We start from the raw sequence: 27937 nt of genomic DNA, 5'->3' as shown, positions 1-27937 counted from the left end.
GTTGGGAGTTCAATTCCCCACTGGGCTTCCTGGGAGAAGAGCCAGCCTGGGTGGCCTTGGGCAAGCTGCAACATCTTGGGAGAGAATGGTCCACCACCTCTGAGCATTCTCTACCCGAAAAACTCTGAAAAAGGCTCACCAGGAGTCAAAATTAACTTGACACCATGCAATTATTATTGATTTTCCATTGCTGGATTGTAAGGGTGACTTTCACTGAATTTACATCAGAACCAGTTTAAACTTTGGAACTATCATTTTGGACTGAGAGGCTCAGGATTCTGTGAAGGACACTGAGATCTCAGCTCCCCAAAATATACTTTTTTTGAGGTTCCCTGGGACAAGGATGAATCCATCACGATTTCAAACTCTCTAGAAAGATTGATCCTGGTACAGTTAAAACATGACCATCACTCATTTGGCAAACAAACAAACCATTTCTGAATTGAAAGAGAAAGCGAGGGGAGCCATGTATTCCTTGCGTGAAACCAGAAGACAAGAGGGGGGTGGTTAAACGCCGGAATAAGACCATGAGCCAAAAACTAGCTCCTATTTTTTAAACTGAAAGCTCACAGAGCTGATGCTTTTCTCCAGATGTCCTACGAACCATTATTTTAAGTCCCATTCTAGAAATTTGCACAGATGGCATCACAGAAGTACCATGCACTGAACAGGCGAGGGCTGAGCTTCCACCAAGCATGTTCAAACAAACTGTATTTAAATACTTCCAATTAAAAGTAAATACAAGAAGGAAAGTGATTTCAAACACTGCATGGTCTTCTGGATACGGAACGCTTGCAAGAGTAACTTCCCCTGTCTAGGCCTCCTCAGTTTTTACGGAGCAGATGTGTATCATGTACCCTTGACTTTACAAAGATGGCAAACAGGGCTTGGACAAGTTACTCTGTGGGTCTAAGAGGTCAGGTTGGGTGGGTGATTTAGGATGTTCTAGCCCACCCCAAAAAGTAACTTATCTCAGCTCTAATTGGTTTTCCCCAGTAGTGGTCTTGAAACAGCTGGGATTGACAACTGGATTTAGCCCTCTTTCTCTAAAATGGAAAGCCATTGGCTTCGAGGACTCTGTGCTCCAACAGGGCCGGCCCTTCCATTAGGTAGAGTGAGGCGGCTACCTCCATCCGCAAATCCGGGGTGTCCTGAAAGGGGAGAACGTTGCTTACCATTTAATTTATTATTTTTGTAGTTTCATTGTTCCAGATGAAAGGTAGTGGAGGGATTATCAGCTGCATAGGCTGATGCTGGGTGCTATAAACCTAAACATATGTGTATGTGTGTGTGTGTTGATGTGCATCACACCATTTCCATTATGCCTCAGGCAGCAATATATCTGCAGCAGCCTCTGATCTGCCAATGACAAATCACTCAGCCCAGAGACAGATTTATTTTAGGGGGGCTGGATTATGTGGAGATAGATCAAAAAGGAGTGGAGGAGAGAAAGAGTGCAAATTAGACTCTCTCTCTCTCTCTCTCTCTCTCTCTCTCTCATTTCCATAACTTCCAGTTTTGCCTGCCAAATGGATACAACCATAGCAGATCTCACTAAATCGCAAAGTAATTACACAGTCCCACACTTTGTTTAACATTTATATTTTAGTGCCTAATTACTGAGGATAGTTTATGAGCTTCCCTGCAACAGAAAGTAATTGCCACATGTCTCCAATGCAAGAAACAAACTATCAGCATTCTTTTCAAGATGTGCACGATAAAGACCAATTAAAAATGGTTACACAAGGACTTTGTAAGTAAAAAAAGAGGCCTGGGGTGAAGATTTTAATGAAATGAATCCAATATGCCAGTTTTAGAACTTTGCATATGCATTTGCTTTAAAAATAGGAAAGACAACATTCACAACATTCACGCAGGGCCTCAAGAGGACTAAAGATGGTCTTCCTTCTGATAAGGTGGATTTATCATGTTTAGCACCACGCAAGGCGGCAGTTGGAGAGCAAGAAATGCAGCTGGCCTTGAAGGCATATCAAAGCTTTCCTCTGAATCAAAAAGCAATTTTTCTTTCCGCCCCTCTCCCAAGAATAAGTGAGACCAGAAGCTAAGAAATGCATTCCGTAAGTCCTAATCAAAGTCAGACTACATAGGGTGGAAATTGTGTTTTTGAGAGAAATGTGGCCCGAGGTTCTGAATCCAGGACAATTTTTGTCTTCATTGCAATCTTCCTGCCTTTTACAAGAAACTGGCAAGTTCAATAAGGATCAGGTGTGGCTTCAGAGAATGGCTCGGTGTTGTACCTTCGGTGGGAAAATTGTGTTTTTTCATTTCCCTCCCCCCATTTTCTCCTTTTACCATTTTTAGACTGAAATAACCTGCAACCTGGATGACCTGCAATAAGAAACACCTTTTGCTTCCTTTTGTTGAAAAAAAGAGATGCTGATGTTTTGTTTTCACACCAAGGGCAAATTATGGGCCATCCATACAATATCCTCCACTGCGTGGATTTCTAGGTTTATCCTAACAATTCAATTGTTTACCCCTTTTGTTTGGATGCCAGAGGTCCCCTACATTCACGATCCAAAGTCCTAACAGTTCATAGATCAAGACTAGAGCAGACGGGCCAAGCAAAATTGGTCTTCCACAACCATTATTATTTGCTATCAAATGCCACCTAATACAACAGGACCATGGAAACACACCTGTATCCTTACTAAAATAAACCCATCTAGGCCACTCCCATACAGACGGTGCCATCCTAAACACATCTTCGAGAGAGAGAGAGCATCCTAGCTGAATAAGAGGCCATCTGACTGCCAGGCCACTCTGGGCCATTTACTGTATAATAGATAAACAAACAACAGAATAACAAAATAATACGTTCTCAGTACAATTGGAGCATAAATCAAATATCATAAAGTGCAGTGAAAACAAATACAATATAATACATTGCAATCAAAAGCATAAAATATAAAAGACAAGAAGCATGGCGGAGTGGTGCATGATATTATGGGGCAATGTTCTGAGTTCAGATCCACCAAACTGCCTATTTAGTGAAGGTAGGGCTTTGTGGGTGACTCCAAGGGCTAGCTCCGTTGAGGGTTCACATGCCTTGTTGGATCTTCAAGGGTCCCTAAACCTCCCAATCCTTATTTTTTAAAAAAACTCAAGGTCCTTTGTCTCTCCCCCTTCCAGGAATGGGGGCAGTTTTACTATGTTTTTGTCCTCCTGGCCTATTTCGGGTCAATGACGATGGCTGCTTCTATTTTTTTGCTCTCTCTCTCTCTCTCTCTCTCTCTCTCTCTCTCTCTCTCTTTTTGGTAAATTGACCCATTGGGATTTATGGGGATTCAGTGGTGCAGGATATTCACCCTGCAGCTCCTGGAATCTGCCTAAAGGCTGTGGTCTTTAGGCTTTGTGCACCCTGGAGAGTGGCCAGCAGCTCCATCTCATTTGAATGTTTTTGAAAACAATAGGTTTTTGAACCGAGTCAAGAAATGGATCTAGTGAAGCCATTTTGAGAAAGAAAGCACACACTCTTGGCAATGGGGAAAACATGAGTTTCCTGCCCATGGGTGTATACACCAGAAAACAGCAACTCACCCGTTTGGTGTAACCCATGGCCTTCAGAATGGAAAGGTTGAGCGTCTCCAGCGAAGCCAGAACATCCTCGTAGTCTCCCATGTGGTCAGTAAAATAATCTGGAAAGCCAAGGATTCAGAGAAGAGGAAGGTTGGAGAGAAGAAGAAAAGATGGTTTCAGTGGTGGGTCTGCTCCAAGCCTGCTACCAAGAAATGTTGGAAATGCTGGCAGATGATATGACAAATTGCAATGACCCAGTTAAGTGGAGGGTCCTCGCCCTGCCCCTGCAAAGTATAAGGGAAATACGGTAGCAATAAAAGATGGAAGGGGCTGGCCTTGTAAAGCCAAAGGGTCCTTGGAGGTCATCACGTCCAACCTTCTGCTCAACAAAGGCAATTCAGGGCCAGAGGATGCCTTTGTCCAGCCCACATGCCAGACTGCTAATATTTGAAATAAAAGTTTTAGCTACAATATCAAATTTTCTTTCTTTCTCTTTTTTTTGCAGAATGAGGAGGGTTAACTTACAGACCACCAGAATATGAATGGGATGAATCTGTTCTGCTGTTGGGACAGGGCAGTACAGACTTCACGGCCCATTTCTAGCACATAAATGCTCTTTTGCTGTGCACTGAAGACGCGGAGGGGTGAACCACACCAACATCTACCATGTTGTCACAATTAATAGGTTTGTACTCTGGCCTCTGGACATTCAAATGAATGGTTCAATAGAAAGATAGCCATGTATGCTGCTCTGAGCTCAAAAAAGGAAAGCTGGGCTAGATATGTAATTGAAATAATAACCCAAATCATCTTGTATAGTTGTGTAACACTAAGAGTGTGGTCTTTGGAGAGGAATTGTGCCAGACTGAGAAATCACTGCTGGCTCTGTCTGTTTGTTGTGCATTGAGTTTATCACAGCTTTTCGTCCGCACATTATGGGAGCTATCCATGGTAGTGTACTCTGTTCCCAGAAAATGGTCGACACACCTTGGATAGCTGTTGTCAAGTTCCAGCTACAATTCAGAGCACATTCACCACCCTTTGCCACATCAGAGTCCCAGCACCACTGGTCTGGAATCACTTCCTTCCTCCAAAAAGACTTTATTTATTTATTTATTTTATTTTATTTATTTATTTTATTTCTATCCCGCCTATCTGATCATATTAGACCACTCTAGGCGGCTTACAGTAAAAACAACAATGTAATTTTAAGACTTTACAGCAGAAACGTAAATAAAAAAATAAAGAACAGAATAAGAAAAAAAAAGATCGTCAAGAGTTTTCTGTTGGGAAGGCCCGCCTATACATCAATGTTTTTAGTTGTTTCTTAAAAATGCCCAGCGAGGGAGCTGCGCGAATCTCAGGGGGCAAGTTGTTCCAAAGGCGAGGAACCACCGCCGAGAAGGCCTGGTTTCTGGTCTTTTCCTTTCGGGCCTCTCTCGGCGTTAGGCTCCTCAGCCTTATCTCCTGGCTCGCGCGAGTGACACGGGTAGATCTAGGTGGGAGAAGGCGTTCCGCCAAGTATCGAGGTCCTAAACCGTTTAGGGCTTTGTAAGTAAGCGTTAACACTTTGAAATCAATGCGGAATCGGATGGGCAGCCAATGCAATGCGGCCAGAGTGGGGGAGATATGTTGGTATCTTCTCAGCCCACTGAGTAGTCTGGCCGCCGCATTCTGCACCACCTGTAGTTTCCGCAGCAATCTCAAAGGTAGCCCCACGTAGAGCGCATTACAGTGGTCTAATCTCGAGACTACAAGCGCATGCACCAGAGTGGTGAGAGACCCCACATCAAGGTAGGGCCGCAGCTGGGCTATCCGCCTGAGATGGAAAAAAGCGGAACGGACCACGGACGCCACCTGGGTCTCCATGGTGAGCGCCGGGTCAAGATGGACACCCAAGCTACGGACCCCATCCTTGGCGGGCAGGGTCACCCCCCCAAAGATGAGGGAGTTTCCCTTGTCCCCAGGTGTGGGGGAGCCCACCCTCAGTACCTCCGTCTTGTCCGGGTTCAGCCTCAGCCCGTTCTCCTGCATCCATTCCTGTACAGCCTCCAGGCAACGCCGAAGGGACAGAACGGCATCTCCTGCAGTTGGAAAAAAGGAGATGTAGAGCTGTGTGTCATCCGCATATTGATGGCACTGCGCTCCACACCTCCTGATGACCCCTCCCAGCGGCCTCATGTAGATATTAAACAGCATTGGGGAGATGATCGACCCCTGTGGGACCCCACAATTAAGGCACCACGGGGCCGAAACATTCTCCCCAAGCTGTACTCTCTGGGGACGGTCCTCCAAGAAGGAACGGAGCCAAGCAAAAGCCCGGCCACCTATCCCCAACTCGGCGAGCCTCCCCAGGAGGATACCATGGTCAATGGTATCAAAGGCCGCTGAGATATCGAGGAGGACCAACAGAGACACTTTGCCCCTGTCGGCCTCCCTCAATAAGTCATCACACAGGGTGACCAATGCCGTTTCTGTCCCATGGCGCGGCCTGAAGCCCAACTGGAATGGATCCAGGGCATCTGTTTCATCCAGGAACGCCTGGAGCTGATCGGCCACCACCCTCTCGACTACCTTGCTTAAGAAAGAAACATTGGCGATGGGCCTATAGTTGCCAATTTCGTCCGCCGCCAAACTGGGTTTCTTTCTTATGGGCCTAATGAGTGTTTCCTTGAGGGCAGAGGGAAATCTACCCTCAAGGAAAGACCCATTAATTATTACAGTAGCCCATTCCGTTGTTGAGGGCCTGGCTGCCTTGATTAGCCAGGCCGGGCAGGGGTCCAAAGAGGAGGTGGTGGCACGACAGCGATCAAGTGTCCTGGCCACAGTGTCGGGCGATACGGGCTGAAAAGAGTCAAAAGACACCGGGCAAGACGGAGCGCTGGACATCTCAACTCGACTCACTGTATTCAAAAAAGGAGCGAGATCCCGGCGGATGGCCTCCACTTTGGATTTAAAAAATGCTGCAAATTGGTCCGGGGTAAGACTAGGGGGAGGCCTATCTCCCGGGTCAACTCCGGATAGGTCACGTACTATACGGAATAGTTCCGCCTGCTGGTTGGATGCCTCACTTATCCAGTTAGCGAGGTAAGTTCTACTGGCAGCCTTTACCTTAGACTGGTAAAGGTTAGTTGCGACCTTAACAGCTATACGATTGAAAGCCGTCGGGTCCTTTCTCCATTTGCGCTCCAGCCGTCTCCTGACCCGCTTCGACACCCAAAGATCCTGGTTAAACCAGGGCGCCGGGCGATCTCTGCGGCGGAGAGGGCGTTTAGGTGCGATCGTGTCAACGGCACTAGTCACGGCGGTGAGCCAGCCGTCAACCAGGGCCTCGACAGGAGCGCCAGCCAGGTCAGCCGTAACCCCTCTCATGGCATCTTGGAATCCAATCGGATCCAGTAGCCTTCGAGGGCGGACCATGACAATAGATCCCTGCTCCCTGCGAGGGGGGAGGGCCAACTTGAGGAAGCATTTTATTAGGTGGTGATCCGACCTAATTTATTTAATTTATTTATTTATTAAATTTATACCCCGCCCATCTAGACCGAAGTTTATTCTGGGCAGCTAACAATAATGGATAAAATAAAAATGATATAATAAAATAAAATGATATAATAAAATAAAAAAACATTAATAAAGCAGTTCAAGATGGGAAAAATAATATTCAAGTGATGACAGGTCTTAAGTTTGCTCTTGAAAACACCCAGCGAGGGAGTTAGTGGCAAAATCAAGGATGATGCAAGATGTTTTGCTGACTGAGGCAAAAGAGTAGAGGACATCCTTCTGTCTCATTATACTGGATATCCAGAAGCCAACCAGATGTTTGACTTTTATTTCAGCATTTTTTAAAATCCTCAAATTATTTATATTGCATTTATGAAGAAATTTGCAAATGTTGGAACGTTCTTAGGAAAAAACCCTACCTACCTACCTACCTACCTACCTACCTACCTACCTACCTACCTACCTACCTACCTACCTACCTACCTACCTACCTACCTACCTACCTACCTACCTACCTACCTACCTACCTACCTACCTACCTACCTACCTACCTACCTACCTACCTACCTACCTACCTACCTACCTACCTACCTACCTACCTACCTACCTACCTACCTACCTACCTACCAGCTAGCAGCCAGGCCACTGCTCTGGGGAGCTTAGAATATCACTACATCAACGTAAAATAAAACTACGTATAATAATAATCAAACAAAGAAAAAACGAATCTACTTCTATAAAAATAACTAATACAAAAGATGGTGGCAAGATACAGACAATTAATGAAGTATCGATAATCAAAACCAAAATTAATCTGGGGTAAGGCTGTGGAAGGCCTGTGTAAAGACATACCTCTTCACTTCTTTACTAAATGAAGTGTATTTTCCTTTTGTGAAGTTAAGAACATGTGCTCGCATGCACATTAAGGGCAGAGCAAGGGCCTGATTGATTAAAAGAAGATGCAAGGAACCCACCCACTGCTTCTAATTTGAAAAACATCTGTGGAACAACGCAGCAGCTACGGTTGTTTAGCTACACTATTTGTGCCAAAATTGTTCCTCCAAATTCAAGGGCAGCCCAACCAGAGTGATAGAATGTATCTCATTGTATTGCAAGAAAGAAGTAAAATCCTCAGGTTTCCTCTTCTGACAGAAGAAACTTAAGTTGAAATAAAAGGAAAGCCATGTGGTCAATACTAAAAGCAAATGCAAGAATAGAGGTGGTACCTTTATAGGTGGTATTCTATCCACGGAATCTTGTGTATTGTGCAATGATTTTTAGTGGTCTATAACGGCATCGCCTACTCTTGCATTTGCAAAAAATAAATTAAGGACATACACCCTGAGACTTGGGTAGGGTTTACTTATTTGAGAAAGGTTAAAATGGGTGCTAAACACAATCCTTCTTACAAAAGAAGCAGAGATTCATATTGAATTGACATTTCTTACAGGACTCTGCTATAAATAACCTCAAGAGACAGGCCATTAATTAGCCTCCCTTGGCTTAATTAAAATGCCATATATCTCTCTGTGCAGCATGCAGGATCACCCAAGCAACAGCGACCACTAGGACAGCTGTGAAGCCGCGTCCTTCCCCTGTGATCTCCAGCCGCTGGCTGTGGATTTTAAAAAGCCCAAAGTGCCAGCTACCTAATTTTTTAGCAGCTGCAGATATTTCCTCCCTGCCCTCCAATGGAAGGGAACGAAAAAATAAATCACTTTACAGAGTTTACTTTTAAAAGGGAAAGGGATAAAGTAAATCCTTCTCCTGAGAGGATAAAGATAAAAACCTATTCCGCAGTCCATAAATCTGGAGAAGAGCAGGGAGGGGTCGGGAGACGAGACGGCAGCTTCAACAAGGGCCGGTTTTTAAAAAAGGGGTGCGCTGGAAATAGGATTAAATTGTAATTTTTGATTAAAAAGGCTTTGCAAAGGCTAGGGGATATTTTTGCTTGAACTGACTAGAGATTTGCAGCACCTGTAAATAAGCAGAAAGATGAGCTGTACTACCAAAGGGACTTTAATGCAGCATCGCAAGGACACAGAGCAAGCCAGCTAGCTGCTATCAGATTCATTCCCCTCCCGCCCCAGGGAACCCCGGCCACACTTTCTGCGAGCAAACCAGCGCTGGGAGAAGTTACCTTTGGGGACTACAGCTCCCAGCATCCCTACCGCAGGGGGATGCTGGTTCTTGTAGTCCCCAAAAGTAACATTTCCCAGGTCCGATGAGCATGTTGGCTAGAGTCTTCTGGGAACTGTTGTTCAAACAAGTAGTGGATCACAGATGCTGGTGGGTTACAACTCCCGACATCTCATACTTTTTGCCCGATGGGCTGGGACTTGTAAAAGTCAACATCTAGCTTCCTACGTGGAGAAGCAGGTGTTTTCCATCTCTCTGGCAGCCGCCAGGCCAAGCTAAGCCGATTTTGCTGTCAATTTCATGGCACCTGTGCATTTTCCTGGGGCTGCAGATTCCACTGTGCACAACTCGAATATGGTTCATGATTCCTTCAAAGGGCAAATTCAGGCAGCAGCAGCCCATAGGGAATTTAAAAGATGGTGATCTGTAAGCTGTAACATTCAGCTTCCTACTTTCTGGGGCTGAATTTGCAGTGAATGCTCTTGCAGCATACATGACAAAAGCCCTAGGTAAAGGTTCCCCTTGACTTTTAGTCCAGATGTGTCTGACTCCAGGGTGCGGTGCTCATCCCCGTTTCCAAGCCGTAGAGCCAGCGTTTGTCCAAAGTCTGTTTCTGTGGTCACGTGGCCAGTTGACTAGATATGTAACGCTATGACCTTCCAACCGAGTTGGTACCTATTTATCTACTCGCATTTTTACGTGCTTTCGAACGGCTAGGTTGGCAGGAGCTGGGACGAGCGACGGGCGCTCACTCTGTTGCGTGGATCCGATCTTATGACTACTGATGTTCTGACCTTGCAGCACAGAGGCTTCTGCGGTTTAACCCACACCGTCACCACATCCCTTGTGACAGAAGCCCTACTGTGGTTCAAAAACAGCACCCATCTGCAATTTTTCAAAACTGCCTTAGGGCTTCCATCCCCATCCAGCCAGGCCTGGGAGGCTACCCAGCTATTGACTGTGTCAGGGTTGGGGCAGCAGAGTCCTCCGCCTGTTCGATATGGGGGCAAAATTGTCTTTTTAAATTATTGTCTTTTTAAATTTTGTTAAAAGTTAATTTATTTAATCCTTGATTTTTAGTATTTTAAAGATCTTCTAGTGGAGTGCCAATAACAGGATTTAAAGCTTGCATGGTGTATCTGCCTGTTCTGACTTATCCCCAGGTACTTGTAAGTGGAATTACTATCAAGTGTAAGTAAATACATCATTGTTTACCAGGTGTTCCTGTTGAGACTTCGAAAGAGTGTATTTTTAGCAAAGTACATAAACTTTGGAAGATGAAGTACGTAGCCTATTATTGCTCACTCCCAGTTCCAGTGTCCTAGTTAATGAACTTGCCTGGCAAAATTAATGTCTCTTCCTCAGTTGCATCCTACTCAAAAAAGCTTCACCGAATGTATTTGTGATGGTGGCTACAGTCTGGTTTCAGTGTTTGCATGGATGTGTGAAGGGCATGTGGGTGGAGGGGTGGAGCTGTGCAGGACTCCTTGGAAGGATGTCATGTTCACAATTTTTCTTATTCTGGATAAAAAAATGATGTCCTGAAAAGCTGAGGCACCCAATGAAAGAAATGGCCAACTAATATGAGATTTTTTTTGCTTCTCTATGGGAACCAAAAACATGGAAAACAAAGAAAAAACCCAACTCAAAACCAAAACAGCTCCTTTATCAACAGCAGCAGAAGCAACAATAACAACAACAAAAAGTATTTTGCACTCAACACCGTGCATTTGTGTGGGAAACCCTTGTATTGGGTTAATCTTGCACTTTCTGCCAAGTGTTCTTGGACAAAATACATTTGGGTGCATATAAAACAATTGCCTCTACAAATTTTTCACCAAAAAAAGTCCCCGAAAGAAATGGAAAAGAGGGACAACTCTGGGAATCTTGGCTAGACATGAAAAAACCTTTGAACATTTTTATTCTCACCTGTGGTATCGACATAAGCAAAACCCCATCTCCCACCTCCTTGCTTCCACCCAACCTCATGCTCGTGGACTCCAAACTTGCCGTGTTGGAAAGGGAGGTCTTGAGGGGTGTCCTGCCCACATTTCTTTGAAAGCCAAAGGAAGACCTTTATCAGGATGTGGGAAGGGGGACTGGTTCTATGCTCTACCCCTGCATCTTCTTATAGCCTCACATTCAGGCAATTTTTCTTTCTTGCCTGCGGGTAGGATCAAAGGCTTCATCCAAAGCCAATGTGGACTGCTACCGCTTCTTGCTTTAGTGAAGAATCAACGCTCCTGGAAATTTTCAGGACTGCTAATTCTCCACCTGGGCAAGAATTAAATAAATACATGAAAATAAATCCAACAAGCCGTTGGATCCATGGGGGACCATGGGTCAGTCCATGGTGTGGCAAAAGAGATAGAAGGTTGCATGAAATACATGGGCAATGTGTTGTCCAGCTGCTCATTCCTGGTGAAATGTCCAGAAGACTGCACGTAGACCAAGGGTGGACAAAGCGCAGCCTTCTGGATGCTGGACTGCACGTTGATGAGAGCTGAAATCCAAGAAATGTACTGAAAGCCGTACATTTGGTAGGGGAAATTACTGAGCCATCGGAAAGGAGAGAACTTACCGCACAGCTCCTTAGTATCCACGTTGCTTTAAAGGAAAAGGAAAAGAAAGAAATGAAAGAATTAGAATACCAGAGATTAGAAAAGGGGAGGAGAAAGCTGAAATTTAACTGTGGGAGATTCAGAACAAGCTGAACAGAAAAAGATCATTGAAAAGCATTTTTAATAGCTCTCACGAAAGCAGTCACAAGCTGTGCTTCTTTCAGATCAAGCACCCTTATACTTGATGTAAATAGATACACTAAATTACAGTATGAGAACAGTCTACTGTGATGTGTTTTGTTAAGAAAGAAATGCAAAAGTAACCAATTACATAGTACAACTACTCAGAAGCAAGATGATGGTTGGTGCAAATAGCGTTGGGCCTATGAACAGCACTTCAAAGCAGAGCTTGGCATTGTTAATTTTTTTGGATTACAACTCCCAGCATCCCCAAACCAGCTGTGGGAACTGACCCAGTCTTTCCTGAAGTTTATGAAATCAGCTTACTCACATTCTTAGAGTCTCTGTGTCAGACCCAGCTTTCCCCTTTCTTCTATATAGCAAACTCAGGACATGGAACTGATGGATAGCACAGTGATTTCGGTCTCTGGCTGTGGAGCCAGAGGTTGGGAGTTTGATTCCCCCCCCCCCGGGTCTCCTGTGAATAGAACCATTCTTGGCCAAGCTGCACAGTCCCAGGGTCTCCCCCAGAAGAAGGGCATAGTAAACCACTTCTGAGTACTCTTTACCTGGAAAACGCATAGCATCATAGAATTGGGAAGGTTTAATGTTTTTTAATATTTTTTTCATGTGTTTTAAAATGCTATTAGATTTCTTAAAATGCCTTTATATGATGGTTTCAGTGTTTCCATGTTTAATAACAATCTAATTGCTTTTTATATGTTGTTTTAATTGTTTTCTCTGGAAACAATTTGTGAGCCGCCTTAAGTTCCATTGCCAGAAGAAGGGCAGCCTGGAAGTGCAGTATATGTATGAATGAATGAATGAATGAATGAATGAATGAATGAATGAATGAATGAATGAATGAATGAATGAATGAATGAATGAATGAATCTCTGCATAGGAAGCCCCATAGCACTAAACTCTACTGTCCTGAACAAATGAAACATCCTGTCAGGAAGAAGAAAAAGCCAGGAGATGAAAGACAAATCTAGGATCAGGTTTTCCATCACCTGGATTCTGGGAAAAATATAGAAACCATGCACGATGAACTCGGTGTGTTTATAGGACCAAAGGATCCATCTAGACAAGCCCTTAGTTGTTAGAATTGGGCCATTGGCCTCCTGGTTCAGCTAGCTGTAGTCATACATAAGTAGTAGGTCTAGACCAGTGGTTCCCAACGTAGGCTCTCCAGATGTTCTTGGACTACAACTCCCAGAAATCCCGGCCAGCACAGCTAGTGGTGAAGGCTAGTGGGGTTTGAGTCCAAGAACATCTGGAGATCCAAGGCTGGGAACCACTGGTCTAGACAGAAGATAAAGATGAGAAAATTTATGACCTAGAGGGAAGTTACAGTTTAAAGGATCGGCGACCAGGAAGAGACTCAACTCCAGCAGTACCAGGACAAATCTGGAGCAGCAACAAGAGTTAGGAGCTGCCAGCAAGCTTGTTTAACTCATGGCGGTCAATTAATAGAAGTCCTGGGCTCTGAGTCAAAACACCATTCGAAACACCAGTTTCAAATGGCATTCGATTCCATTTGGTGATTGGGATAGATATTCTGTCCACCCCAAAAGGACCATCTCCAGAGGAGAGAAGCTTCAATGAAACTTCCAATCTAGAGACTCAGTTGGCTTGGATATCTCCTTTTTCAAACAGAATTGACTATATATCTCAAAATGAGGCCAGCAAACCACATTCCCTCCTGCTGGATTTTGGATACACAGCGGTTTCTTATCAGCTAGGCAAGCTGAGCAAGCCAGTCGAGGCTCACTTGCTTTCGAATCATCTTCTGATATTTTTCATGCCGTTTTCATCCTGATAAGTCTTCCCCACCTGCGTGTGATTGACAGCTCTCTCTTGCTGTATAACACTTGAACTAGAGGTCAATTTAAGAAGGGGGGGGGACCTCAACTAAAAGCTATGCTATTTTATAATCCCTGTCCTGAGCCTGGTTTACTTGCTGAAGTGCTAAAAAATTTGGCAGGTCCACTGAGAGTTAATTTCCATGAGCTTCTTTTATTCTCTCTTATAAATGACATTGAAAGGGTCATTGTGATGATGCAAACCTTTCTAAACCTCAGCTAGCTCGCTGTTGTCAAGAGGAGTTCAAAGCACTTCCAGAAGCAAGCAAATACTTAATCAGAATCCCAATGTAATTTACAAGGGGGTCAAAAATGTACACCAGCACAAGGCAGAATGCTACATTTCAAACAGCAGAAGGAATTGCAGCTGAATACAGTAAAAGTGGAGGCTCTTTATAAACTTCAAAGACTGCCACATGTTCATTAACTGAGTATTCATTTAGGGAAAGTCACTTGTTTCTGGAGAGATTGGGGTGGACGGTGTTTGCATGCATCACAAGGTGGCCAAAGCATAGACTATTCTGTATCCCCACCGGTCACTATAATGAATGTTAATTAACATTTTATAAATTTTATGAGATACCCTTTGGAAGCATTTGAGCCAAAATTGAGAGCCCTTTTATTTCATTAACAGCTTTGTTAGCATGTGTTTTTTTTTCACCTGGAGTAAAGTGATTTGTTTGGAGAAATTGATAACAGGATGGGACAAGCGGTTATAATACAGCTGTTTAAATTTAACCTGAAGTAATAAGGATGGCAGCAAGAAAACACTGCTGCAGAGTTTTGAATTTTTGGTTAAATTTCTCTAGCTTCCCAGCTGAAGTGCAGAGATTGACATGGCAGAATACTTACAAGGTCCCCTGAGTAGACCATCCCTTTCTCTGGCACTTAACAGTCTCAATAACTCACTTTGAGTAAGAGAAATAATATAAAACATGTTCTTTGCTTGCACTTTAACAGATCAAACAGCAAACTGACAGATATGACTGTTTTAAACAACAGACTTCATAACACTCACTGCTTTCCACAGACTACTGAGAGGGAAAAAGACACAGACCAGAGAGGCGGGGCTCTCTTTGAATTCAGAGACAGGGAAGGAACTATTGGTTAGTGCTGGATAGATTGACAGGCACCCCAGCAAATGTTGCCCTCACTCTCACTTGGCTTCAGACATAATCATAGAGTGAAGAAGACATCTCATTGGCTGCCTTTCAGGGAGCTCAAGCAGAGGGAGGACAGAAAGCATAGCCATCTGATGATGAAAAGGAGGATCAAGGCACACATCCTCATAAACAAGTGTGATAATCACCATATCCAGGGTACGAACAGACACTAGCTTGGTGAGCAGTTGATTTCAGAAGATCGTTTGCTCTCTTCCAAAGTCTCTGTGTGCAAACTTTTGGCTCAATGCTCAGTTGAGGGGTGAGAAAGAGACCAGGCAGAGCCTGCCTTGGGAGAGAAATATCTTCTACCCTCTCTGGGGAAAGGCAGGTAAAGCCAATTTCACCCGGGCAATGGCTGATGTCTGTCCTGTCAAAGGCCATGTGCCTCCTTCTCATTACCTTCTTTGAAGGACTTCCAGGAGCAAGGGTAGCTGTGCGTGTGTCTACCACAGCAAAAGCGTCTAATGTTACCTTGAAGACAAAGTAAGTTGTGCACGGAATGAGCTAAAGCTGACGCCAAGGAAAACCTCTTAGTTCCAGGGGTGCCCAAAATCTTTTGCTGTTGTTTAGATTTAAGAAGTTCCTCCTTTAGTGCGGCTATCGTCCCTTGCACTTTCAGGTTTCTAATACCTCTCTCTCCACTTTCCCAACCAGCCCCATTTTTGCTGGCACCCGGCGTCTGAGTCTGCAATTAGGAGTGATTCATGTGACGTAGTGAAAATGCCATCGCGAACCATAAAGCCCGTTTAGTTCGTTTATGGCTTGCATCGTTGCTGCTGCCGATAACATTTCTACTTCCACTAATAATCTTTTCCGTTTTTTTTTAAATCGGCTACCACCTTGAACACTGCTTTTAAGCACTTCTATACTTGGTATGCAAACAATTAAGTTGTGGGGCCATTGCTCAAATGATAAGCCCACCCGAGAAAGGACCAGCAATGTCCCACAAGCTGGCTTTTAAAAACCACATCATGGAACATAATTCTATAGTAAAAGTGCTTTGATGCAGGGAAAACAATGGAAACTGGATGTTTATATTCGCCTAGCACTCAGCTTCCATGCCTACAAATGTACCTTCCATATAATTAGGTCTTTTTGTAACACATTTAATAATACAGAGTAGCTCCTGGCCTAATGAGTTGTCCTGCCCATTATTTCAAAGTGAGCTCTACAATCACTCTATGAACTACTTACGGTATCACTGTCTAAGGAGTCATTTGTCAAAATCATAGCCATGACTTAATGAGGAGAATGAATGAAAAGGGTTAGGAAGCTGTACTAGCAATTTATAAAAACACCATGGCTGAAATCCAGTAGTGAGTTGCAACTAGAGTAGGCCCATTGAATTTGTAGGGATTTATCAATCCAAGGGACGTGGTGGTGCTGCAGGTTAAACCGCAGAAGCCTCTGTGCTGCGAGGTCAGAAGACCAGCTGACCTAAGATCGAATCCACGCAACGGACGGAGCTCCCGTCACTTGTTCCAGCTCCTGCCAACCTAGCCATTTGAAAGCATGCAAAAATGAGAGTAGATGAATAGCTATCAGCATGGTGGGAAGGTAACAGCGTTCTGTGTCTAGTCGCGCTGGCCACGTGGCCACGGAAACTGTCTTCAGACCGACGCTGGCTCTATGGCTTGGAGACGGGGATGAGCACCACACCCTAGAGTCAGACACGACTGGACGAAATGTCAAGGGGAACCTTTACCTTTTACCTATCAGTCCATGAGGATTCATTGAGTTAGCTCCTCTTAAGTGAACTCAAGTTCACTTTAATAAATTCTTCAAGAAGCAAATGGAAATGGGAACCTCATCTAGCAAAATTCACTGGCAAAATTCAAAGGGGTTTTGCTTAGCATGGAGAAGATCACGTTGTACCTGCCTATCCACCTGCCCTGTGGTGTTTAAAGCGCCCTCAAGAAGAATAGGAAGGGGAGCCATTCTCGATCATCCCAGGGTGCAGGACACATGATAATGGGCTCAGGTTATGGTAAACCAGATTTAGGCTGAATATCAGGAAAAATTCTTAGCTGTTAGAGCAGTACGACAAGAGAACCCATGATCTCGGGAAGTGGTGAGCACTCCAAAGTTGGAGGCATTCAACAGAAAATGGGACAGCCATCTGTCAGATCTGTTTTGATTTGGATTTCTACACTGAGCAGAGGATTAGACTCGATGGTCTTCTAGCCCCCTTCCAACCCCATGATTTTGCACTGTAAGAAGAAGAAGAAATAGTAGTGGCAGTCCTCATTTGGGATCAACAGTGCCTAATACACATTGAAGTAAAATCCAATTTAACACTCAGAGCCCTAGACCTGAATGGGTGATCTGTCAGTTCTGCTTTCTCCCAAATTTCACTTACTTTAATCTCCCCATCTCAAATATGAAGAAATCTATACAATTTTCTAAATTCTTAATGATAATCAAGTGCTGTCAAGTCTATTCTGACTTATGTTTGTGACCCTTTACAGGGTTTTCTAGGCAGAGAATACACTGAATTGGCTTCCCCCTCCCTTCTTCCAGGGTAAATAGAAACAAAATTTGTTTCTTCCACTAAGGAGCAGTCATTAACTATTTTCTAATGCACTATAATGCACATGCCATTTCCCCGCTGGCTCCACTAAAAAGCTTCATAGTAGTCAACATACCATCCCATTCCGATGATTTTCCGGAGTTTAACCAATGTTCTGAGCCCTTGGTGTAGGCCTGTTAACACACTACCTTCATAAACTGAACCAGCCCAGGGCTTGGTTTAATTTCTGATGCTGAAAATTAAAATCCCAAGGTTTTACAGATGAAAACACATAAACTCCTCTTTAAACAGAGTGATGCTCATACCAAAGAGGTACCCACAGGGCCATTCAAAATGCCAATCAGCTGAAGCTAACAGCCTTTCTCTGCGGAAAGACGATTCATCATTGCAGCAGCTGTTTTTACTGCAGGGAGGGCAGGCTCTCCATCTCTGGAAATCTCTGGAGCGTTTCCAACACAACAGCCTCTCTGGCATATAAATCTAGATGGTGTCTTCTTTTGGCAGGGATCCTGAAATGCCCAAGCCACCTGTTGCGTGATGCCAAGAGACAAACGCTATCCAAACGAAACAAAGCAAAACCATGGGGAAGAGTTTGGCCACCCCCAAGATCTACTTTGCATTGGGATGCTTTCGTTCAGGAGTAGATCATTCATGACCATGTGGTCCAAAATGGCTCCTGGGCCAATTTTACCGTTCTTGTCGCCCAAAAGAAGTGTGGTGCTGCAATCCAACAGTGCCATAAAATAAAGACCTTTAATCTTTTCCTCCTAACCTTCAAAGAAAGAGGCCCAGGACTCTACAGCATAGGAAGACACTCTCATAAATCATGAGAGAGCTTCTGCAGTGGTCACCAAATATCCACGGTGAGAAGACTCCCTGGAAAAGACCCTGATGTTGGGAAAGTGTGAAGGCAAGAGGAGAAGGGGACAACAGAGGACGAGATGGTTGGACAGGGTCATTGAAGCGACCAACATGAATTTGACCCAACTCCAGGAGGCAGTGGAAGACAGGAGGGCTTGGTGTGCTCTGGTCCATGGGGTCAGGAAGAGTCAGACACAACTTAACAACTAAACTACAATAACAACAACTTGGTGGGGCATTAGCCTAACTGAGGCAGTTGCCTCAAGTGACCAAGAGTTCAGGGCCAGCCAATTTTCCCCTTCCCACCTCACCCTGGCCGGACCCTGCCTACTCCAAAGGGTTCTGCTCTGTACATCTTGGGTAGGTGATGAGGGATAAACCAATGACAGGAAGTTTGTCTTGGGTTCCATATATATACGTTCAGCATGTTGCATAAGACATCCTCACCCTGGCTGTAACCATGAACAACAACAACAAAAATCATTGCAATAGGGGAAAACTTGAATATTTCCCTTCTAAGCGTGCACATGGAATCTGGATTCTCAATCCAGTAAAATCCCTACAAATCTGGGGGTAGGTCAATATTTGCAGGTAATTCACCCTACGATGATTTTAAAAAACATCTTTACAAACCTGGGTGAAAACAGTTGTTCATAGACCCCCCCCCCCATCTCTGCTAGCATCCTGGCTGAAAGCCCAGTTTTTCAGAATGGGGATACCCCTGTATGCTACGAAATACTCCACTGAGTGGCTGCCATTCCTTGTTTAACTCTGCCAATGCTATGTCCAACCTTCAAATCTCAGTTGCGGGAGCCAGCATGATTAATACGGTATCTAAAATGGCATGGGTTGATCTTATCCATGATGGAAGACAATCTTTGTTCAACTCAGAGAAGGACGGCTAGTGTACCAGGAGAAGTCCATGAATATTTGCTTGCAACATGTTCTGCAGAGTCGCTAGAGTTGATTTGGCTGATTGAACTCCTTTACCCCAGATGTCTGCCTGATACAACAGATGTATTACAACTTTTAGCTTAAAAAAATCTTAGGGTTGACTTAGTTGGCTACCTTTTGAATAGAAGAATCACTGCAACTGGATTATGATTTTGCAGCTTGACAGTTTAACAGCCACATGTGTTTTTATGTGAGATTTACATCAAAATTCAGCTCTATGTATATGTATACATTACCTTCTTTCAACTGAGTTTCATCAAACGGCCATCTATATTTCTGGGGCCAGTAGTGTACAAGACAACATTATATCAGAGACAGCCTCTCTTGCTTTTCCAAGCATAATGTAAATTGAAGTTTTTATAGCTTCCGTTTATAAATTGCTCAAGGGCTTTCTTGAACCGTTGCTGTGCCCCTAGGACTATCTCAAAGCCAGAACCTATCATTCAATATCAGAAGTAATTATATTTTCTGCATTTGAAATGCTAAAAACAAAAACAAAAAAAATCTGATGCTGGCAGCCTCAGGAACTGGGAGGGAGAAAGCTGCCGTGACCATTTATAATGTACAAAGAATCAAAAATGCTATGCAGTGGTTCTGTTTATTAGCGTTGTGATCCAGAACGGTTTGTGCGGGATCAACACTGCAGAGCAGAAGACGTTTAGCATCTGTAGCTGACCTTCAGAAAGTTCTCTAGAGAATCTGTCTTAGATCCACTAGAGTTCAATGAAAGCAAAAACGCAATCCTGTTTCAGTTGAGAAATACGAATTTTCTTTCAGGGGACAGCAAAAGTTCATCCCGTTGCACACCAATAAAAATTGTTAACTGCACTGTTTTGTTATGCCAGCTTCTCTCTTCCTCCAGGATGCAGTTTACTCAAGAGGAGACATTCCATTGACAAGAATCGAAGGTCAGAACTTTCATGGTGTCTTTGCAGGTCTGGGGGAATAAAAAACTGACCCAAGAAACACAGGATTTCACCCAGTCTAGGCAAAGGGCTGTTAACTCACCATAGCATCCACGAATTTCAGTTAATGCTCTACAGATTGGAGTGACTTTAAAAACCAGTGCCAGGGGGTAGGAAACCTTTTGACCTTCTGTGGTTTTCAGCTGTTCCTCCCAAAACACTTGGGTGAAGCTCCTGGAAGTTGTAGGTGAAAGCATCTGGAGATGCAAAGGTTCTCACCCACGTGTAAAGCACATTTGACCACCTGTTCAGCTATGACAATGGTTCCAGCCTTGCGCAATCCAGATATCCATGGACTGCAACTCCCAGAAACTGCAACCAGCACAACTGGTGGTGTAGGCTTCTGGGAATTGCAGTCCAAGAACTCCTGGGTTGCCCATGGCTAGAAACCACTGAGCTATGACGTTGACTAGATCGGTAGTTCTCAACCTTTGCCCCAAGACTGCTGTGAATATTCACAATTTTTCTCATTCTGTATGCAAAATGAGACATCTTTTCATCGGTGAATTGCTGAGAATTTTTTTTTTTTGCTCCCATACAAGAGGAAAACACACATACATTTTAAAAATAAAATAAAAATGAAAAAAAGTGTCTTTTGCAGTTGGGAAATTCAAAGATCTCCTATCTTTTACCAGCCTGGCCTGCAGAGAAGTGCCCGGAGCAGTAGAATTGTTATCTTTTTCTCATAGTTTGGCACCAGCTATAAATTAACCCTGCCCCCCCCAAAGTTTCTCCTTTCCTCCCCTGTCCCCCTTAAGGCCATGTTGTTAAACTATGCAGGCAGCCCACACATTCTAGTAAATGCTTTGCTAGATGGCAGAGTGAGAGCCTTCTCTTCTGCTTGATCTCATCTTCAGAAATTATCCCCCCCCCCATGCTGCCTCTGTCGCCTCACTGCAGATTACTGGCGCATGAAGTCCACTGATGGATGAAAGAAGAAAGAAAGAAAGAAAGAAAGAAAGAAAGAAAGAAAGAAAGAAAGAAGAAGAAAGAAAGAAAGAAAGAGAAAGAAAGAAAGAAAGAAAAAGAAAGAAAAAAAAAAAAAGAAAGAAAGAAAGAAAGAAAGGACAGAAAGACAGAAAGAGAGGGAGGGAGGGGAGGGAGGGAGAAAGAAAGAAAGACAGAAAGAAAGAAAGAAAGAAAGAGGGAGGGAGGGAGGGAGGGAGGGAGAGAGAGAGCAGAGAGAAGAAAGAAAGAAAGAAAGAAAGAAAGAAAGAAAGAAGAAAGAAAGAAAGAAAGAAAGAAAGAAAGAAAGAAAGAAAGAAAGAAAGAAGAAAGAAAGAAAGAAAGAAAGAAAGAAAAAGACAGAAAGACATAAAGAGGGAGGGAGGGAGGGAGGGAGGGAGGGAGGGAGGGAGGGAGAAAGAAAGAAAGAAAGAAAGAAAGAAAGAAAGAAAGAAAGAAAGAAAGAAAGAAAGAAAGAAAAGAAGAAAGAAAGAAAGAAAGAAAGAAAGAAAGAAAGAAAAGAAAGAAAGAAGAAGACAGACAGACAGACAGACAGACAGACAGAAAGAGGGAGGGAGGGAGGGAGGGAGGGAGGGAGAGAGAAGAAAGAAAGAAAGAAAGAAAGAAAGAAAGAAAGAAAGAAAGAAAGAAAGAGAAGAGAAAGAAAGAAAGAAAGAAAGAAAGAAAGAAAGAAAGAAAGAAAGACAGACAGACAGACAGAAAGACAGACGGAAAGAGGGAGGGAGGGAGGGAGGGAAGGAGGAGAGAGGAAAGAAAAAAGGAAAGAAAGAAAGAAAGAAAGAAAGGGGGAGGGAGGGAGGGGGAGAGAGAAAGAAAGAAAAGAAAGAAAGAAAGAAAGAAAAGAAAAGAGAAAGAAAGAAAGAAAGAAAGAGGGAGGGAGGGAGGGAGGGAGGGAGGGAGAGAGAGAGAGAGAGAGAAATAAAGAAAGAAAGAAAGAAAGAAAGACATAAAGAGGGAGGGAGGGAGGGAGGGAGGGAGGGAGGGAGAAAGAAAGAAAGAAAGAAAGAAAGAAAAGAAAGAAAGAAAGAAAGAAAGAAAGAAAGAAAGAAAGAAGAAAGATGGACGGACGGATGGACGGAAAGAAAGAAAGAAAGAAACTGTCTAAAGGATTAAGCAGTTCCAGCCCTCCTGGTGGCCAATTTCAGCCATATGGGATGCAAAGGGTTCAAACTCTGCATAACAGCAGTGAGGGCAAAAGCCGAGACTGCAGAGCGCCATAGCAAGGGAAGGAGGGAAATCTGAACATTTGCCAGTTGAGAGAGAGAGTGTGTACTCTAGCCCGTAGCACAAACCTACAGATCTCATGAAATAGTGCAGACCTTGCATATAATGATGCTCCTAGGAGGAGGAGGAAGCTGCAAAGCTTTGCTTGCCACACGTCGGTGTGCGGGGATGTATGTTTTGTAAGATGGATGGATCAAACCCTTCCGATTTCTCCGAGGAGAAGCTGGGGGCTCAAATGTCCTAGGAAGGGTGCATCTGCTTCAGGTATTAATCAGAATGTTAAAGGAACTATCCATAGCACTGAACAGAGATGGGCACGAACCGAACCATGAACCAGAAAAAACAACAACCCACAAACTGGGCCGGTTCACAGGGATCCCGTTTTACCAAAACAAAATGGAGCAGTGAACTCCCCCATCAGCATGAACCTTGGAAACAATTGGTGAACCAGTTCATTTTTCAGGGGGATCATGATAGTTTGCGATTTGTGGTTCGTGAGTAACCGTCACGAATCAGCGTTTTTCCAGTTTGCGCCCATCTCTAGTGCTGAACCTTTGGAAGACGTCTGCAGGAAAGTTCAGCCTGTTACCTGGAATGGGTTCCTTCCCCTCATGAAGATTTTCAGAGTTTCTCATTCCTCTGATCTTAATTTAGCTATGCCTGAAATTGACATGAAAACATGTTTATGTCTGTGCATTTTTTTTAAAAAAAAATTCTATGCAACAATGTATAAAAAAATGCATTTGTATACATTGTTGCATAAAATTTTAATGAACACCATTTTTTTACAAGCAACATTCCTAATATAATGAATTGTGAATCTTCTTGTCCTTAGCAGTTTTCTTTGTCGCTTCCCCTCTTATATTGACGTTTGTGAAATTCTATTCTCAAATTCAAGAGGTGCACATTTCAAAAGACAACTGAATTCTGGGGTCTATTTTCAGTTAAAGGTGAGAAATCAGATGCCTTTGCATTAAATGGTGGGCTGATTTCTTCCCTCATCCCTAGGTTTTTTGATTCCACACAGCAGTTTTCTCTATCCTTACACTGGGCTGTTGAATGGCTCAGTGATTTAAGCATTTGGACATGGAGCCAGAGGTTGGGAGTTCAATTCTCCACTGTGTCCTCTTGACAAGGGCTGGATTCAGTGATCCATAGGGTCTGCAGTTCTAAGATGATGATGATTAGAATTCCTATACAGCTCATTGGTTTAGGTAGGTTGGGAGTTTGATTCCCCCACTGGGCCTCCTTGACAGAAGCTGAACATGATTATCTTTAGGGTCCCTTCCATCTCTGCAGGTCTAAGATTATAAGCTGATGGTGTAGAACAATGATAAGATTGTTAATGGGTGAAGGAAAACACAATCTAGCCAGTGTACAGACTGTTGGGTTCACTTTAGCTTCTTTTCTCAAGGAAAAATGGAAAAAAAGGACTCCATTTCCTCTTGAATCATAATTTATGGCCCTTAAAACTAGCCAGCCATGGTTATAGCCAACAACATCAATCTGTGATGAAAAAAAAAAGAGTTATAGCCCTTTGGATAAGCCCATTTTTCATCAGTAAACAACACATGATTCAAACTGCACATTCTGTTGACTCAAATTAATTCGGGGAATTTGGTCAACCTTTATATCCCCTATGAGGTTACATCACTCCGTTGCATAAGTTTTGAATGCTATGAATAAGGATCCAGAAGGGAGCAATCATTGGCTAATATAATTGTCTCGTACAAGGGCTGGAGAACACGTATTCAGTCAGATGTTGCTGGACCTCATCTATCACCAGTATGGCTAAAGGTTGGGAATGATGGGAGCTGTTGTTCAACCAGAGCTTCCCACCTATTCTAAAATGATACCACAGTCCTCTACATGTCTTCTCAATCCTATGCATGTCTACTCAGAAAAAAGCCCCATATGTTCAACTAAGTATTCTGTCTAATAAGTCCATGCAGGATTGTAGCCTTACAGAATCTTATAAAGACCAAGGCCTAAGTCTTAGAGTAAATCTGGTTTAACCAATTGCTAACATTTATGCAAATCCCATTAATCCAATGGGCTTACTTTGGAATTAGCAAAAGGTTCAGGCTCTCAGCATTCACTATTATAGAAGGTACTTCTAACATAGTTTTTCGTTTTTTTTTTAAAAGCGCCCTAAATAATATTCTATACAAATGTGAACTGTTTAGCAAGCAAAGTTTGAAAAGAGAGTTAATCTGATGCCAAGTGAAAGTAATTGCTGGAGCTGATGAATTAGAATTAGCTGAATGATAGCATTTGATGCACAGAGGAAGATGCACAGAGTGATAATTAGCTAAAGCAAATTGATTATTAAAGAGCAGAAGATCAGGATGATTTTTTTTTAAAAAAATGTCATTGTTGAATTTGGTTTTATTCAAGTTAAGTTGAAGAAGATGAAGAGAAATTCTATTAATACCAGAATCAACCAGAAGAACTATTTCTTTAAAAAAATATATATTGTTTAAAGCAATCCAAAGTGATTCCAATGTTTTTTTCCCCTCTAGTCCTCATTGTTCTCAACAAGCGTAGCCAGTGTCCATACTGTCATTGCTTCATGTCCTACGAACGCTCCCCCAAGGGAGACAACAGGATCCTCCAACCTGGTACTTCCTCCATGTGATGGATGCCAGGTGGGCACTGGTCACCCTTCCTTGATGATGATTGAAGCTGCAAACCAAGTATATCTGAAAGGCACCAGGCATGAGTTGGGGAGGGGATATGGTTTGAACATGGATTGACAACCTCTTTAAATTTATTATTTATTGAATTTTTAAAACTTCTAGATGTCCCCTCTGACTAATGGTCACGTTGGGCAGTGTATAACGAATGACACAGTAGCAACATAAAATATGTAACCAGCTAAACTTAATTGGATGGCTGCAGATGTTAAATTCAAACTCAACGTTGAGCATTTAACGATGGTATAATTTAGAAAGGAGGCAGCTTGGTCCAAAACAAAGGAGCCACCACTGGGAAAGCATGGTTCCATGTTCTCACCTTCTGGGCATCGCTCACTGTAAGCATCCTCAGTGGCCCACCCTGAGATGCGTGGATAGGACAGGGAAGCACTCTTGGGAGGAGACATTTCTACCACGTACTGAGGTCCCAAATCATTTAGGGCTCAAAAAGTCAAAAGATCAAAAAGCAACATCTTGAACTTGATATGGAAATGAACAAGTAACCAGTTTTAGGCAGCCAGGATCAGAAAGACATGTTGGTCTTCTTTGTTTTTGTTGTTGAGTCGTTTAGTCGTGTCCGACTCTTCATGACCCCATGGACCAGAGCACCCCAGGCCCTCCTGTCTTCCACTGCCTCCCAGAGTTGGGTCAAATTCATGTTGGTAGCTTTGATGACACTGTCCATCCATCTCATCCTCTGTCATCCCCTTCTCCTCTTGCCTTCACACTTTCCCAACATCAGGGTCTTTTCCAGGGAGTCTTCTCTTCTCATCAGATGGCCAAAGTATTGGAGCCTCAGCTTCAGGATCTGTCCTTCCAGTGAGCACTCAGGGTTGATTTCCTTCAGAATGGATAGGTTTGTTCTCCTTGCAGTCCAGGGGACTCTCAAGAGTCTCCTCCAGCACCACAATTCAAAAGCATCAAAGGTCATCGTTAGCTCCCCTCTGTAGTCTGGTTGGCATGTTCTAGATCTGTCAAAGTTTCTGGGCTAATCTCAAGGGCTTCCCCATGCATTACAGTAATCAATCCTTAGACCAGCCGAGCATGGAGCTATGTGGTTAGGGACCTGCTGCCAAAGGTAGAGATGCAGCTGTGCGGCACAGCTTTATCTGGGAGTCTGAATTTCTATTTTGGGACCTAGTTACTAAACCTAAACAGAGAAGAGGAATGTCAGCTTCTCTGACATAGAATGTCCAGTCAGTCAAATTTATTGTATTAGCTAAAAGCCGTCACAATTGTTTAAAATACAGATATGGTCAATTAAAATCATGATAAAACCATAGACATATAAAATAATAAGAGACCCCTCATATCTGAGAATCTCCCACACAATTGATCGCAATGGCTTTCAGAAAATTAGCCCGGATGTTTCTGGCCGCTTTTGCGAATAGCGCTGTTCTATACGTAACATAAGGGTCACAATCCAAGAGCAACCTGACCACCTTTGTCTGAGGGCTTTCCTCCTGTAGAGCAGCCAGAATGTTACCCAGGAGCTTTTCTCGAGGGTTCTGATATAGCTGACAATAGAGTAAATAATGGAGAACATCCTCTATCTCACCTGCTCCGCAGATGCACACCCTTAGATGTTTAGGGACATTCATGTACCTGCCATCTAAGACAGCGGTTGGCATCGTTTGGAAGCGGAGTTCTGTGAAAGCAGTTCTCAAGGGGGCAAAAGTAAGTGCATCTAGGTATTGCGCCCTTGAGTGGTTTGTTTTCAACAGGCGGTACCAGTGGGAGAAACCTGAAGAGTGGATTAAGGCCAAGTCCTGGTCATTATCCGATTTATAGAGCCAATCTCTCAACATTCTTTTAACCTCAGAAAAAATGAAAATGTCTGTAGAGAGGGATTTAGATTTTAGTAGGTTTTGAGCTGAAGTTGCCCAGCCGCCACTCTTCCATTGCTCTATCATACAGCGTTTGGGTAGGCGGTGGTCAGGCATATCCATCACCCTCTTATAATAAGAGAATATGGCTAAAGTTGCCCTGGCTTTGATGGATACCATCCCTGTCTCTGTTCTGAGGTGAGCTGCTGGGGTCCCCTGGGGTGCCACGAGGATGTGTCTGAGAAATTTATTCTGTCCTACTTCAAGATGATGTAGGTTGTTCTGATTCATACCCCAGATCTCAATACCATAAAGCATTTGTGAGATGACCCTCCCGGAAAATACTTTTAAAGCTGGGGTTACTAGTTTGCCACCTTTAGAATGAAAGAATTTGACCAGAGCATGGCTAGATTTCTGAACCGATATTTTCATGCTCTGTATCTGGGGTTTCCAGCAGTTTTTCTCATCGAAATGCACTCCCAGGTATTTGAAGGTCTGGACTTGTTCTATTTTGTTTTCGCCTATAGTCCAGTTGAATTTGGGGGGATGCTTTCCAAAAATCATCACTTTAGATTTTGTGTAATTTATTTTTAGTTGCTCTAGGTGGCTAAACTCTTGGAGCTTATTTAAGCTTCGTTTCAATCCCTTTTTGTTCATTGATAATAGAACAATGTCATCAGCATATATGAGACATGCAATCTTATAGTTCCCAATTGAGGGGGGGAAATGGTCTGGATGGTTTAAGGCTGTTACAATATTATTAATATAAAAGTTAAAAAGTAGGGGTGCGAGTAAGCATCCTTGTTTTACCCCTTTGTTGGTGTGAATTTCCTCTGTCAGCCTTCCATCTGTGCTAATCTTTACCCTCAATGTTGTGTTGGAGTATAGTTCTTGTATTAGAGCTAGGAGTCTCTTATCAATGTTGGTCTCTGTGAGCTTATCCCACAGGCGGTTTCTGGTGAT

At 43.4% G+C, this 27937-nt stretch overlaps 1 protein-coding gene across 6 annotated transcripts in view; it reads right to left on the bottom strand.

The window, feature by feature from the left end:
- Positions 1-27937, bottom strand: part of NECAB2 (N-terminal EF-hand calcium binding protein 2) — a 161585-nt gene that overhangs the window by 47997 nt on the left and 85651 nt on the right. For 3 of the 6 annotated variants that reach the window (XM_072980537.2, XM_072980535.2, XM_072980536.2), the window contains exons 4-5: positions 11765-11790; positions 3562-3659 (exon numbers count right to left, since the gene is read on the bottom strand). In XM_072980537.2, the coding sequence (XP_072836638.2) occupies positions 3562-3659; positions 11765-11790 (124 nt within the window). The remainder of the gene's footprint in view (positions 1-3561; positions 3660-11764; positions 11791-27937) is intronic. The other 3 variants (XM_072980538.2, XM_072980539.2, XM_078380460.1) reach the window with 1 other exon arrangement.

Source organism: Pogona vitticeps, chromosome 10 (assembly GCF_051106095.1).
Source record: "Pogona vitticeps strain Pit_001003342236 chromosome 10, PviZW2.1, whole genome shotgun sequence".
Taxonomy (NCBI): Eukaryota; Metazoa; Chordata; class Lepidosauria; order Squamata; family Agamidae; genus Pogona; species Pogona vitticeps.
The sequence above is the reverse complement of the archived record's forward strand: the minus strand, read 5'-3'. Positions and strand labels throughout refer to the sequence as shown.